Source organism: Mobula hypostoma, chromosome 2, assembly GCF_963921235.1.
Source record: "Mobula hypostoma chromosome 2, sMobHyp1.1, whole genome shotgun sequence".
Classification (NCBI taxonomy): Eukaryota; Metazoa; Chordata; class Chondrichthyes; order Myliobatiformes; family Myliobatidae; genus Mobula; species Mobula hypostoma.
The window spans coordinates 46,426,968-46,443,389 of NC_086098.1; the positions used below are offsets into that span (position 1 = coordinate 46,426,968).

At 39.3% G+C, this 16,422-nt stretch overlaps 1 protein-coding gene across 2 annotated transcripts in view; it reads right to left on the minus strand.

Moving 5' to 3' along the window:
* Positions 1-3,736: 3,736 nt before the first annotated feature.
* laptm4a (lysosomal protein transmembrane 4 alpha) overlaps positions 3,737-16,422 on the minus strand; it is a 29,527-nt gene continuing 16,841 nt past the window's right edge. The window contains exons 7-8 of one of the 2 annotated variants that reach the window (XM_063036542.1): positions 6,802-6,883; positions 3,737-3,894 (exon numbers count right to left, since the gene is read on the minus strand). In XM_063036542.1, the coding sequence (XP_062892612.1) occupies positions 6,809-6,883 (75 nt within the window). In that variant the 3' untranslated portion in view covers positions 3,737-3,894; positions 6,802-6,808. Of the gene's footprint in view, positions 3,895-6,109; positions 6,884-16,422 lie in introns of those variants that run through there. The other variant, XM_063036536.1, reaches the window with a different exon arrangement.

The window sequence follows — 16,422 nt, forward strand, 5'->3', positions numbered from 1 at the left end:
TTGCCTCACTACAGGAAGGATGTGGAAGCCATAAAAAAGGGTGCAGAGGAGATTTACAAGGACGTTGCCTGGATTGGGAAGCATGCTTTATGAGAATAGGTTGAATGAACTTGGCCTTTTCTCCTTGGAGTGACAGAGGATGAGAGGTGACCTGATAGAGGTGTACAAGATGATGAGAGGCATTGATCATGTGGATAGTCAGAGGCTTTTTCCCAGGGCTGAAATGGTTGCCACAAGAGGACACAGGTTTAAGGTGCTGGGGAGTAGGTACAGAGGAGATGTCAGGCAGGGGTAAGTTTGTTACTCAGAGAGTGATGAGTGCGTGGAATGGGCTGCTGGCAACGATGGTGGAGGAGGATACAATAAGGTCTTTTAAGAGACTTTTAGATAGGTAAATGGAGCTTAGTAAAATAGAGGGCTATAGGTAAGCCTAGTCATTTCTAAGGTAGGGACTTGATCGGCACAACTCTGTGGGCCAAAGGGCCTATATTGTGCTGTAGGTTTTCTATGTATTGTGGAGAGCGTTCTGACAGGCTGCATCACTGCCTGGTAAGGGTGGGGGGGCGGGGGAGGTGCTACTGCACAGGACCGAAAGAAGCTGCAGAGGATTGTAAATCTAGTCAGCTGCACCTTGGGTACTAGCTTACAAGGTACCCAGGACATCTTCAGGGAGTGGTGTCTCAGAGAGGGAGCGTCCATTATTAAGGACCTCCAGCACCCATGCCAAGCCCTTTTCTCATGCTACCATCAGGTAGGAGGGACACACACTCAGCAATTCAGGACCAGCTTCTTTCACTCTGCCATCTGATTCCTAAATGGACATTGAACCCTTGGACACTACCTCACTTTTTTTTTAATATACAATACTTCTGTTTTTTGCACATTTCTTAATCTATTCAAAATACATATACTGTACTGTAATTGATTTACTTATTATTTATTTATCTCTTCTATATTATGTATTGCATTGAACTGCTGCTGCTAAATTAATAAATTTCACATCACATGCCAGTGATAATAAACCTGATTCTGATTCTCATTCTAATCTTCACTGAATAGGTCAGCATAAACATAAGAGCTGTTGAACTTCAGAAACAAGGAACATTTCAAAATACAACTTGTCTGAAGTTCAGAAGTACATGTGAATAATTTTCCTCTATTTCTCCCCTGTTAAGTCCAGTTATATATTTAAAACAATCATCAACATGAGACAAAGTATTCATTTAAAAGGGGTTAAAAGGCAGACTGAAAAGCTATAGACTGAATAGTGCTCCTGAGAGCCGGACCCCCAGATATTTGCATGCAGGAGTAAAAAGCTGATGTGAGAAACGATTCTTGCATCACCACTACAAACAACGGCTGGTAGCAGAAACCTCTTAATTCAGTTTGAATCACTGACAAAACACTTGTATATTCATGCCCAGAACTCGCCAATGTACACGTCATATAATTATTCTTCATACTTTCATGCCATGGTAGGCATATGCATGAAACTTAAATACTTGTTTGACAGTCTGGATGGAGTTTGTTGCAACTCCATGTTGGAAAAATGGCATTGAGACGTTTGTGGGGGTGTGGGGAGGGGTTAAGGAAGCAGGAATGCTGGTAGGGATAGTTTACCTTAGGGTCATGGTATAAATTCAATTATATTAAAAACCACCAGTGATCATCCAATATTCCAATTTTAACATCCGCTGACTTCAGATTGTTTTCCCCATAGCTCATCTAGAATTGGACATTACGATAGTAGTTTGCATGATGCTATGACAATGGGGTCAAAGGAGTTTTGGAGTTCAATTCTGACACTCTCTGGGAGCAAGTTTGTTCATCCTTTCCCGCGTGTGCATGGATTTCCTCCAGGTGCTCCAGCTTTCTCCCATAGTCCAAAGATGTACTGGTTAAGAGGTTAATTGGTTATTGTAAATTGTCCTGTGATTAGTCAAGAGTGAGTGATCCATTTCCCATGACAATATCATTATCAGTTAAATCAGTATTCCCTTTATAAATTATCTGGGTGTTCAGAAGGATCCAATCTTTTAAATTATTTTACTTTCTGGGTGGCTTCTCTTTCTGATGGGATCAATGAATGGCAAGAGTGAGTGAACAATTTTCCATGACAATATCATTCATAAAATGCAATCATTTATCTGAAACTGATCAATCTGAATTAAAAACCCCAGAACAGTATTTTAAGCCACATCGGAGTGGGATAATCTCACAACAGAAATCATGCCTCTGCTTTGAGAAATTGTTGTTCGTCCATCGTTGATGTCGATGAGGACCTCGACATCATTATGATGGTGTCGAGACTAGCGCATGATTTGGATTTAAGTGAGGGAGAGTTGCGCAGCGTCCCCCTCACTCTCTCTTCCCAATTCCCATCTGGATCCAATGGCAAGACAGAGTCTAGACGGCTGGAGATGGGACTAGGCGCAGTGGATGACCAGGACGTCTTCTGTGTCTTGTCCTGCTCTACACGTTCCACGACGCTTGCAGAGACCGCCTTCTTGACCGTTGGTCTCGTCCGCTCAATCCGCCGGAGTCTGTCTTCACAAGCTGGGATAGACAACTCCCTATCTCACCGAGGGTTTGAGACCCGTCGGCTACCCTTACCTGGTTGTGCCGGCTTGTCGAAGCCGTTCCCGGGGTGTGGCCGCTGTCGCATGCAAACAGCTACAGGGAGCCACAGGTGAGAGCTGAGTGCCAGGTGGGGACCAAAGGTGGACTAACTGCCCTGAAAAGGACGCGACATGTTCCCCCACCAGAGGTGCTACCCCTCCCTGACACCCCATACACCATGAGAAATTAATGCTGAATTCTTTTATAGTAAATCATATGAAAATGTAGCTCATGATTTGTGAATCCACACATTGCCCCTATTTCTAAAAATCTACTCCCCAAGCTTTGGGATAGACTAATGAACTTCATTTTGAATGTGTTTTGGGGTAGTAGCTGCAAAGCCACAGTGTAAGATAGTGGCATAATCAGATTCACACATTAAATAGAAACAGGCCAGTTGGCCCTAAATATTTTGCACAATTATCTTCCCTTCTGCATTTCTCTTTTTTTCTCACTCATTATCTAGTTAGCTTTTCTTTAAATGTATCCAAACTACCTCACCGCCAATTGTAGCAGTATCATTTTTCATTTGCTCTGGGTAATTTTCAATGGAACTGATAATTATTCAATCAATAATTAGTTTTATTTATTATCCTCTTAGCTCCTCCAAAAATATGCTTATCAAATTCTTGATAAATTTGAAGATCTCTGTAGATAAATTTGATAAAATAGGACCTCTTGATAACATTGAAGATCTTTGTTATGCCATGTCTTGACTCCTTTTCCAGTGCAATAAGCCTCAGCCTAGAATGTAATAGTATTGCACTCTAAGATGTTGCTGTGACTGCAGATACATGCTAGGTCACTATATTTTAAAGTTGAAATAAAGAGCTACTTTTCACCTGAACATGAACAAGTTTTTTCATAAAGCCTAGATCCTTCATAGTGATTTGTGATCTAAAGATTAGAGTGGATAAGCCACTCCTATATCAGAAGGGAAAATATCAGGTTACTAAACAATTCTCACAAATGGACTATAACACTGTTGAGCACACCTAAGCAATATTTATATACTCTTCCTCACAAAACAAAGCAAATAACCAAATCAGGAATATTTCCCTCTTGGAATAAGATGAAGTTTGGTGAAATGATTTCAGAGATTAGAACTGACACATCAAGTGAGGAATAATGTCAGCTTTTAATGTGTTCTTCCTCCTCAATATAAATCCGTGGATCTAAGTCCATGACCAATTCCGTGTCAGTGAATGTATGCAAACTGTTCAGGAGGTTCTGCCAGAGATGGGCTCACTGGGAAGGTGAATGGGCTTTGTCTTCCTGTGAAATGAAAAGAATTATTAAAAATTGCTAAGTTTGAACCATTTAAGCAATAACGGTTTTCAACAGGGAATAAAAATAAGGCTGTCTAGTAACAGCAAATATACATTGTTTTGCTCCATGACTTCTAAAATCTCTTAAAATACATAACAGAAGTGTTCCCTCAGCACTTCATAGAAATTACTTTATCACAATGTTAGCACAACCACTTGAATCCGAGAGGAAACGATTTCAGATATTCTATTGGTCTTGCCTACATGGTAATATACAGTACGTCAGCCACAGACCTAAAAGCCTTCAGATTTAATTCCCATTATCTGCTACTTTGGGCTCATTCAGTGGGTTACTTGCAAAGGATGTTGTATCTTTGAACTAGAAAGTGAAATTTAATCTGGGGTTCCTGTTCCTGACCACTAATCAGTGAAGTCTACTGGAATCTGCATAAATTGAGGGGCATTACAGCTGAATCAACTGGGGTTAGGGTTTCATTGTTCTCCTACTAAAGTTACAGAAATCAAATGTGAAAGCCACTGAGACACACCACTAACTTAGCAAGTGGCAATCAACCCAAAAAGACCAGTTTCAGCCTTTTGTATAACTCCCATCTATGGTATACAGCATCATCTTTATTAGATACGATCAGTAACAATTTTAAAATATTCTTAGGAAACCGTGTTTCTTAGGAAAATTAGAACTTTGGTTGCCCATCACATCTCAAAGACACATGTTAGTAGGTTAATTGCCCACTGTATAAGCTTCAGCTAGTGAGCAGGCTGAGTGGTAGAACCGGTTGGGTTAATGGGAATGTAGAGAGAATAAAACACCGGATCAATCTTGCAATGGTGTAAATGAATGCTTCATTGATTATGCAGACTCTAAGCCAAAAGGCCTATTTGCATGCTATATGACTGTATGGAAAAATTTACATGAAATTCTCTGAACCCACAGAAATAGTTACCTCATGAAGCTGCTCTACAGAAGTGATAGCCCAAAGGTGGAGGACAGAACTTTAATCTGAACTTGAATGACAATCCAAGCCACGTTCATATCACTTCCGTTCACTGAACCATTCTGGCTTTAAATATCCTTGGTGAATAAATCACTCTTTGAGCTCGTTCCTCCCCATTTCTATGCCCAGGAGAGCTTTTTTTTAAAAACTTTACTCTTAAGCATTTCCCCAGTTTCCTTTATTTCACCTTCACTTGTATCATTCTTCTGTAAAGCCTCTGATCAAATGTTAAGTTGTGATGCCACTAAGTATCACTTGTTTTAATCTGAACACACAGGATCATATTTGTACTATGGGAAGGCATAAGATGATGAATTCCCTTCAGCAACATGTGTACCTCAATACTGCTGGGGGTAGGTGGGAGGAAATAACCCACTGGATCCGTCAGCAGCAGCCAGGCAGGTGGCACTGTGGCCGGCTCTGAGGCTCCACAGGGAAGAGTGAGGTCAGGCGGTGTGGTAATTATAGGAGACTATCTTCCTGCTACTGCTCTTCCTGTTGGTCACCCATTCCCCATCTTTCCTTAGTTCCTTAAACTGCGGTGGGACCAACTCACTAAATGTGCTATCCACAACATTCTCAGTATCTCAGATGCTCCAAAGCGAGTCCACGCGTTTTTACATTTTCTACCAATTTTTTTTGGTGGATGTCTTTAATGCGCTGCCTGGTATGGTGGTAGAGGCAAATACATTAGAGGCTTTTAAGAGATGTTTAGATAGGCACATGGAGGTAAGGAGGATTTGGGGATTAGACATGGTGTAGATAGGAAGGATTAGTGTTTGGCCATTTTTAATTTTCTTTTTAGCTGGTTCAGCACAACACTGTGGGCCAAATAGCCTGTCCCTGTGTTGTATTGTTCTAAGTTCTTGAAAATTTTTGCAGATCAAACTGAAGAGGTTCAGCCAGAATACATGGTAAAATGTAATGCAACTAATAAATGAGAATTGCTTTATTCACCTTCATGAACTGCTTAGGAGTATCTCCTCCCTGACCCAAATACTTTCTACTGGGTGAGATCAAGAAAGGGCTCATGCTTTTTAATTATGGTCATGTGTATCAAATTACATTTTATTCCATAATGAACAGGTTGACTAGGTAAGTGGAGTCAGTTCTATAAATCATCAACTTAAAGTGAAACATAACTACATCATATTAATTGTTGTAAATCAAAACAAAACCAACTATTGAAAAGAAACTGTTCAGACATTATCAGCTATATAATGCAGAAAACAGCAACGGTCTTTATTTCCTCACACTGAAAACAGATCCAAATTATACCAAGAAGAATCTTAAATCAATTTGAGAAGAGGACAAGACAAATACATTTGACCCGTTCATTCAACAGCACATTTTCTTGTTGCAAATAGACAATCAACCAACTGTTGAAACCTACAGCCCACAAAAAGTTGGACAGATCAGGGGAAATATACTCTGCAGTCACATCATTTCTGCCTTTGGAGGTTTAATAATGGATCACTTGGAACCTCCAGTGGTAGAAGTCAAGTACTGCAATTTCAAGTTCTGCACCATCTCTCAGCAAAAGCATCTGGATTAAGTTTCAAATTCATGACGGGCTTGGTCCTCGACATTCCTTAAAGCAATCAACTTACCACTCAGTTACAAGATAAACCCTAGCCAATTTTTTAAATGAAGGGCAATTCAAAGGAAAATACTGTACTAAAGCAGAAGGATCAAAAACGTTCACTCAACTAATTAACAAGAAATAGTTTAAAAGTAATTGATAAAGGTTTAAGTTTTAATCCTGTTTACATACAAAATATAATCTCCTAGGTACTCAAGAATTTACCCAAACATATTGCTGTTACAAAGTATCAAAGCTTAAATGCAAGATAACAAAGTTCAAATTTAAGAAAAAACACTCATTTGCTTTGATTTACATTATATTCAAGCAGGCATGTATGGAGGTGGAGGTTCTTTTTCTGGCATCTTCACTGCCATTTCATAGGTTGGCAGCACATACTGAAAACAAATCGTCAAAACAAATGTTAGAGTTGTACCATTTCAACAAAAAAATCTAAAAGTACATTTAATTTAGCAACTGTACCATGGCAAAAAGTACAACAGCTTAGTTTAAAGGATCTTAAACATCTAATAAAAGTCAAACAGGTCAAGTAAGTGAAAAAGAAACAGGAGTTACTTCACTCTCAGACTCAAGTAGAAGGTACTACAACAGAGTATCTGCATATCAATAACATCTTACGTCATGCTCTTGCCCAAGAAAAAAAAACAGCATTACACAGGTAAAACAAAGAATTATCTTTAATTCGGTAGATGAAAATTAAATTAAAATGTAAGGAGAGCATTTGGGGAAAACAAACGAGGAATGAAGAATAAACCCAAGTATACAGGGGAACTTGGACCACACGTAGATCTAAAAAGACATCTAACATGGCATGACATACTTCCCCATATTAAAGAACATACAAAAAAATTACTAATACTAGTCTTAGGACTGGAGAATTAGTTTTCTAGAAAAATTATTTTGTCATCTTCCAACATAATTGATGCAAATAAAAATCAAAATATGTTAAGGACACATCCTTTGGAGAAGGTCATAAGCAAAATGTCACATTAATTGGTCTAATGACTGGAGTGGTGAGGTATGCAAATTATTTTCATCCAAATAACAGAGTCCGTGTAGAACGTATAGAGAAGCTGAAATTCTGGCCCGGTCCAGTCTGCCTGTCTATCTAAAGATGCAGCATGGAACAGGTAATAACCAATTAACCTACTAACTGGCACATCATTGACTGCAAATGGAAACCAGAGCACCTGGAGGAAACCAATGTGCTCACAGGAAGAACATACAAACTTCTATACAAGTTTTGCCAGAATTGAAAATAACTGGGGCCCCAAAAGAGCTGTTTGCAAATGTGTATGCCATAAGCAAAGTACTGGGAGGTTGGCTTTAAGCCAAGAAAAGCCAGGACAGGCTACTAAGCCTCATATCAATGTGAGGGGAACATATCAAGGTAATATATACAAAATACTGGAGAAACTCAGCAAGCAAGGCAACATCTGATGAAGGGTCTTAAGATTACACTGTACCTGGAGGCACATGACAAGATAGGCCAAAGCCAGCATGGTTTCCTGAAAGGAAAATCCTGCCTGACTAATCAACTTCAATATTTTGAGGAAATTACAAGCAGGGTAGACAAAGGAAATGCAGTAGGTGTGGTGTACTTAAGATTTTCACAAGGCCTTAGACAAGGTGCCGCACATGAGGCTGCTTAGCAAAAGAGCTCATGGAATTACAGGGGAGTTACTAGCATGGGTGGAGTATTGGCTGATCAGCAGAAAACAGAGTGCGAAAGAGATCCTATACTGGCTGGCTGCCGGTAACTAGTGGAGTTCCACAGGGGTCGGTGTTGGGACCGCTGCATTTTACAACGTATGTCAATGATTTGGACTATGGATTTGTGGCTAAATCTGCCGATGATACAAAGATAGGTGGAGGAGCGGGTAGTGTTGAGGAAACAGAGCCTGCAGAGAGGCTTACATGGTTTAGGGGAATGGGCAAAGAAGTGGCAAATGAAATACAATGTTGAAAAGTGTATGGTCATGCACTTTGGTGGAAGAAATAAACAGGCAGACTTATTTAGATGGGGAAGAGAATTCAAAATGCAGAGATGCAAAGGAACTTGGGAGTCCTTGTGCAGGATACCCTAAAGGTTAACCTCCAGGTTGAGTTGGTGGTGAAGAAGGCAAATGCAATGTTGGCATCCATTTCTAGAGGTACAAAATATAAGAGCAGGGATGTGATGTTGAGGTTCTATAAGGCACTTGTGAGATCACACTTGGAGTATTGTGTGAAGATTTGGGCTCCTTATTTTAGAAAGGATATACTGACATTGGAGAGGGTTCAGAGAGGATTCATGAGAATGATTCCAGGAATGAAAGGGTTACTGTCTGGGGAACATCTGGCAGCTCTTGGGCTGTATTCCCTGGAGCTCAGGAGAATGAGGGAAAATCTCACAGAAACATTCAGAATGTTAAAAGGCCTGAACAGATTAGGTATGGCAAAGTTATTTCCCATGGTAGGGGAGTCTAGGATAAGAGGGCACAATTTCAGGGTTGAAGGACATCCATTTAGAACAGAAATGCAGAGAAATTACTTTAGTCAGAGAGTGGCAAATCTGTGGAATTTGTTGACATGGGCAGCTGTGGAGGCCAAGTCATTGGGTGCAATTAAGGCAGAGATAGATAGGTTCTTGATTAGCCAGGGCATCAAAGGGTATGGGGGTGACTGGAAGAATTGGATCTGTCAATGACTGAATGGTGGAACAGACTCAATGGGCTGAATGGCCTACTTCTGCTCCTATATCTTATGGTCTTATTGTCAGAACTGTCAGCCCTTTATTCCTTTCCATAGATGCTGCCTGACCTGATGAATTTTGTATATGTTGCTCTGGACTTGCAGCATCTGCAGAATCTCTTGTGAATAATCCAAGGGATAATTTATGAAAGGCAACGGCTGATCAGAAATAGCATAGTTTAGTGCAAGGAAAATCCTGTTGTAATAGTCCAAGTTTTTTTTGAGGTGGTAACTATGGAAACAGATGAAGGCCACTAAGTATACATTGTCTGTATGAACTATAGGAAGGTATCCAATGAGGTCCCATAGTGGGCTGGTTCAGAAGATTAAGGCACATGGAATCCAAAACAAGCTGGTTAATGCCAAAATTGGCTTGGTGATTGGAAGCAGAAGATAGTGGTGGAAATGGTTCTTCCTGTTGGAAGTCTAACTAGTGACAGTGGCATTTGGCATGTATGAGGTTTAACTAGTGTTATATAAACACTAGTGAGACTACACTTGGGAGTGTGTACAGTTCTGGACACCATATCATTGGAAGAGGTGATGGCGTGTGGGAGGTGGCACAGAACAGATAAGCAGGGTTTGTTTAAGAGGCTGAGGGAAAATGATAGAAGTAATAAAATTAAAGGCTTAGACAGGAGAACTAGTCAATCTTTCTCCATGGAGGTAGTATCAAAAATAAGGAGAGAGGTAGGAATTTAAAAATAAATTAAACTAAGTCTCATTTATTTTTAAGCAAAGTGACTGACATTTTGGAACTCACTGCCAGAGGTGGTATTGGAATCACTATCTTTCAGAGGCATTTAGATAGGCACTTGAATAACGCAGGACATAAAAGGACCCAAATAGACAGATTGAATTAGGTGTAGATGGCAAAATTTTTGTACCCTTGTATTCAAATTTCCATCTCAAGGAACACAACATCATACAGCATTCTTATTTACTTGTTGTACTTGAACACAGAGCTTCTAAATTCTGGATTAGGGCTTGCATCCCACAGTTCCGATATCTCTAATGATCTGGGTGATGCTATTTTAAATGTTTTTTCACAAAATGGAGAAGTGGTACTCCACTTGATATCTTATTTCCACCATATCATATACGAAACCCTTTATCTACCACCCTTTTCGCCACAAACTAGAACTTGTTAGATCTCAAACATTGGTCCTGACAGGTCCTTGACCTTAATTCTCTGCTGCCCCCCTCCCACCTCCCCAAGATTCCAAGGTGGCAAAGCAGTGAACTGCAAAGTCTCTTACAGACAATTATGAAGAACATTTCACATTGTGAAAGGTGTAATGCTCAGAAATGTTGCTTGAAACAATGCTATTACTATGATCTTAAATAGAATTTGATTCCTAGCCATTTTGCTGTAGTAAACAGTTGAATGAAATAACTATACGCGTGAAGAGAAACAGTGGAGCCAAATCCTCTACAACATGCACCAAAATGGAACAATAACACTAGTACTTTTCTTAAACACATGGTGTCATAGTGACTTAATTTACTTTTAAATTCTGAACACGTTACTGTTTGAAAACAGAAATATTTCCAATGCACAACATTCAAATTATAATATTGACCTGAAATGCCCACAACAGCCAATAACACTATTCAGAATTACAATTTAAAAGCCACCCAATAACCAAAGGGAAAGAGTTACAAAAATATTATATTTTTAAAGCAGCAAGCTCTTTCTAGATTGTATTCTAGACTATTAAATATTTAGTTATATTTTCAATACATAGGCTGAAGACAATCATGGACCAAAAAAACATGCTTCTGTGAAATAACCCATTTCATTCTGAGATCACCATGTTGCTTGACACCTAGTTTTTGTACAACTGATGTGCTTTTATGATTGACAAGATTACACTGTTAGCCAACAATTACTGTTCACTATAAGTACAAACAGCTAACTGAGTTAACAATTTATTCATTGGATTCACAAATAAAGCCAACAAGCAGAAAAAGGAAATGCTTCAAAATAAATAATGCACAGCCATCTAAAGTTTTGAAATCTGCTTTGGAAACAAAGTAAATCATCACTGTACCAGAAGCCGAAATGTATCTTGATTAGCAGATTTGATTGGTTCTAAACCAGAACATATCCCACTAAGAAAATGCTGTAATCATACTGAAGATCCCAAATAACATGCAAGCAATATCAGAAAAACCTTTACTTGCAAGCTTTAATGAAATTTCATGTTTTAAATTAAACTTCACAATTAAATTGCATTTACTGAGTATAATAAATTCTAAAGAATACATAAAATTGTTATTGTAACAGTAGATATTTTTAAGCATTTTACATGTTAACTGTCCTGTTCCTTTTACAGATGCTGCCTGACCTGAATTCCTCCAGCAGTTTGCTTCTTGTTCCAGATTCCAGCATCTGCTCTCCCAAGTCTCACCAGATAAAACAGTGGCCAATAAAAACAAAATCCAGGCAGGATAGATATGCACAAATGAACTCAAATTCAGCAGTTTGGCAAATCTTATGATAAGACTGGGGCTAATGTGCAATGAAAAATGTGTGGGAGGAAGTTGATTGTGCATGGGAGGGGGAAAAGAGGGGGCCCTGGGGTTCTAAAGCTTTTCTGTCATTTGTGGTTCTCTTTTTCATGGACATCTGTGAAGAGCAAGAATTTCACGTGTATAGAGTATACATGGACCGCCCCTGTCTGCAAATGGAGTAGCAGTAATTTTGTGCTGCTCTTAGGTTTCTTTCTCTCCCCCTAGTTTAAACTTTGAATTTAACATTTTTATTTGCTGATTCTTGAGGGGGAACAATATGTCTATGATTTCGAGCAATTTACCTGAATTTACCTGAACCCAGTGATAAAGGTAATGGGAAAGGAAAGGTGCAAAAGGAAAGATCTGATGAAGTGCCATCGTGCGCTGAAGATATCGTTCAGACACTGAATTCAATTTAGGGATCAGAATGGATCAATTAAAGACCAACTGGAAAAGAACACGCAAGAAAACAGAGTTTTTAGATTTATGGAATCTTAGCTCCGTTTTTACGAAGATTACCCGAGAGAGGTAATGCAACAAAGATCAAAATTTGCCCTGGCAATGAAACAGACATATGACAAAAAACTGTTTCCCTCTCTGAGGTATCCGACAAGAATTGAAGTTTTTCCTGCTAATTCTCCTCCTCGTTCTTTTTTTGATCCAAAAGCTGCAGTGGACTTTGTTCAGGCTATACCCGCTGCTGTTACTGACACCGCTACTGAATGAACTTTCTGAAAGGTTGTTTGGCTATCTGTATATTATTTGCATTTTGGAAAGAAGATTTATGAAGATCATTTGTATATTTCATTAAGAGATTAATTAAAGACGAGGAGAGTTGTTCATTATTGCATATTGGAAAGAAGATTTATGACTCAAGTATGACTGTCTAAATGATCATCTGAACATTTGACTGAGAAAAGAAGATAAGGGGATTTGTTCCTTTAATTTAATACTTGATTTGAGTTTGTTTCTTTTTCTAATCAGCTAATTGGTAGTTTTTTCCTACTAATAGGGCTTTTGATATATATATTTGGGAGGGTTTAATTTCTTATGATATTATTAATTAGTATTTTTGAAAATACAGCTGGGTCAAATATACTATTAATTTTTCTTCTGTTTTATTATAACATTTTATAATTGAATTTAAAGTCTTTTTTAAGGAATTAATGTTAAACTTAAAGATGGCGCTGGTTTTTCTCTCTAAGAGATAACATTATTTTGGTTCTTTCTTGTTTATTACAGGATGGAATGTAAATGCTTTTCTTTGCTGAGACTTTACTGTCTTTTTTTTACAAGGTCACTTTACTCCTTTTACTAACCGGGGGGAGGGAAAGAAAATACAGACGGAGCGTCAGTGGCTTTGTACTCTATCATAGATTGCTTGCCTTTTTCTTGGGTTTTCGGGAAGGGGGTGGGATTAGTATTAGAGGCTTTTTCCCCACTGGGTGGTTCTGGAGCATGCGCATTTTCTATCTGGTTGTATTCTTCATTGCCGCTATTTTTGATCATCCCGTATTGGTATGTGCTCTGCGCATGTATAAAGTAGAATAAAATTATAGTATGGTATTTAAACAGATTAATATAATAAGTTGGAATGTACATGGTTGGAATCATCTTATTAAACGAAAAAAGGCTTATTATTAACCGATTCCAACCTGATATAAGTTTTGCTCAAGAGACACATATCAGGGTGGGAGATTAAAATAGATTTTTTGGATGGTGAAATGGTTTGCAATTCCACTCTACTTCTCAGAGTAAAACAAAAGGCGTGTCTATTTTTATTAAATCTATTTATTCAAGAGGATATTGAATCAGATTCTAATGATAGATTTTTAATTGTTAAAGGAACGATCTGTAACAGAAAAGTTGTTTTGGTTAATTTGTATGGTCCTAACTCAGATGATCCTTTTTTTTTTAAAAAAGTTATTTGCTTTACTGCCTGATTTACATGAATATATGCTGATAACAGGCGGGGATTTTAACTGCTACTTAAATCCTATGATTGATAAGAACTCAACCAATCAGCGATTTCCAAATCGTTCCATGTTATTTATTAATTCCTTTTTGATTGATTTTGGGTTGATTGATTTGTGGAGGTACCTCCATCCCAATAACATAGAATATTCTTTCTTCTCACATATTTATAAAAAATATTTGAGGATCAAATACATTGTAATCGATCCCCGCTTCTTGCCTAGTGTTAAAAGTTGTGAATATGACGCTATTGCTATATCTGATCATGCACCTTTGAGTTTGTCTTTTGAAGTTGATGATGTCATTCTTGCTCACCCACCATGGCGCATGTCTCAGACATTATTGCAAAACTCTGACTTTGTCAGTTTCATTGAAACCCAGATAAAAGAATTTTTTCTTTTGAATGATATAGGGGGTATGTCTAAATTAATTATATGGGATACATTTAAAGCATTTTTACGTGGTCAGATTATATCTTATTCAGCTAAATTTAAAAGACAGACTAAAACAGAATTAGATAGAATTTCAGAACAAATTAAAGATTTAGATAATATTTATGCAATTTCCCCCAGTATTGATTTATTTAAACAAAGGGTGGAACTTCAATCACAATAAAACCTGTTATTAACTCATCCCATTGAAGGCTATTTGCTTAATGTAAGAGCCAATTTTATATGTTTGGAGATAAAAATAATAAACTGCTCGCATCTCAATTAAAAATGGCTGCAGCCAAAAGGCAAATCATGAAAATTCATAGGAAAGATGGTACCTTGGCTCAGGAATATGAAGAAATTAATAAGGTTTTTCAAGATTTTTATGCTGAACTTTATAAATCTCAATGTCCGTTAGATTCCTCTGAAATGAATGCTTTTTTACGAAAGATTGTTTTTCCTAAAATCTCGGCTGAGGATCAAAAAACTCTTGATGCTCAAATCACTGAAGCCGAAATTCATAAAGCTATTTTTTCCAATGCAATCTGGTAAACCCCTGGGACTTGATGGTTATCCTGTAGAATTTTATAAAAAAATTTGGAAAGTTGCTTTCTCAGTATATGTTGGAAATGTTTAAGGATTCTTTTGTGAAAGGTGACTTACCCTCTACTTTTTTTGAGGCTTCTATTTCTTTAATTCTTAAAAAAGATAGAGATCCCACTGACTGTGCTTCATATAGACCTATTTCATTACTGAATGTTGACGCTAAGACTCTGTCAAAGATAATGGCCAATCGGCTGGAGAATATTTCGGGTAAAATTATTTTTAAAGATCAAACAGGCTTTATAAAGGGTCGCTATTCTTTTTCACGCAAACAACAGGAATTCTGCAGATGCTGGAAATTCAAGCAACATACATCAAAGTTGCTGGTGAACGCAGCAGGCCAAGCAGCATCTATAGGAAGAGGCGCTGTCGACGTTTCAGGCCGAGACCCTTCGTCAGGACTAACTGAAGGAAGAGTGAGTAAGGGATTTGAAAGCTGGAGGGGGAGGGGGAGATGCAAAATGATAGGAGAAGACAGGAGGGGGAGGGATAGAGCCGAGAGCTGGACAGGTGATAGGCAAAAGGGGATACGAGAGGATCATGGGACAGGAGGTCCGGGAAGAAAGACGGGGGGGGGGTGACCCAGAGGATGGGCAAGAGGTATATTCAGAGGGACAGAGGGAGAAAAAGGAGAGTGAGAGAAAGAATGTGTGCATAAAAATGAGTAACAGATGGGGTACGAGGGGGAGGTGGGGCCTTAGCGGAAGTTAGAGAAGTCAATGTTCATGCCATCAGGTTGGAGGCTACCCAGACGGAATATAAGGTGTTGTTCCTCCAACCTGAGTGTGGCTTCATCTTTACAGTAGAGGAGGCCGTGGATAGACATGTCAGAATGGGAATGGGATGTGGAATTAAAATGTGTGGCCACTGGGAGATCCTGCTTTCTCTGGCGGACAGAGCGTAGATGTTCAGCAAAGCGGTCTCCCAGTCTGCGTCGGGTCTCACCAATATATAAAAGGCCACATCGGGAGCACCGGACGCAGTATATCACCCCAGTCGACTCACAGGTGAAGTGATGCCTCACCTGGAAGGACTGTTTGGGGCCCTGAATGGTGGTAAGGGAGGAAGTGTAAGGGCATGTGTAGCACTTGTTCCGCTTACACGGATAAGTGCCAGGAGGGAGATCGGTGGGGAGGGATGGGGGGGACGAATGGACAAGGGAGTTGTGTAGGGAGCGATCCCTGCGGAATGCAGAGAGAGGGGGGGAGGGAAAGATGTGCTTAGTGGTGGGATCCCGTTGGAGGTGGTGGAAGTTACGGAGAATAATATGTTGGACCCGGAGGCTGGTGGGGTGGTAGGTGAGGACCAGGGGAACCCTATTCCTAGTGGGGTGGTGGGAGGATGGAGTGAGAGCAGATGTATGTGAAATGGGGGAGATGCGTTTAAGAGCAGAGCTGATAGTGGAGGAAGGGAAGCCCCTTTCTTAAAAAAATGAAGACATCTCCCTCGTCCTAGAATGAAAAGCCTCATCCTGAGAGCAGATGCGGCGGAGATGGAGGAATTGCGAGAAGGGGATGGTGTTTTTGCAAGAGACAGGGTGAGAAGAGGAATAGTCCAGATAGCTGTGAGAGTCAGTAGGCTTATAGTAGACATCAGTGGATAAGCTGTCTCCAGAGACAGAGACAGAAAGATCTAGAAAGGGGAGGGAGGTGTCGGAA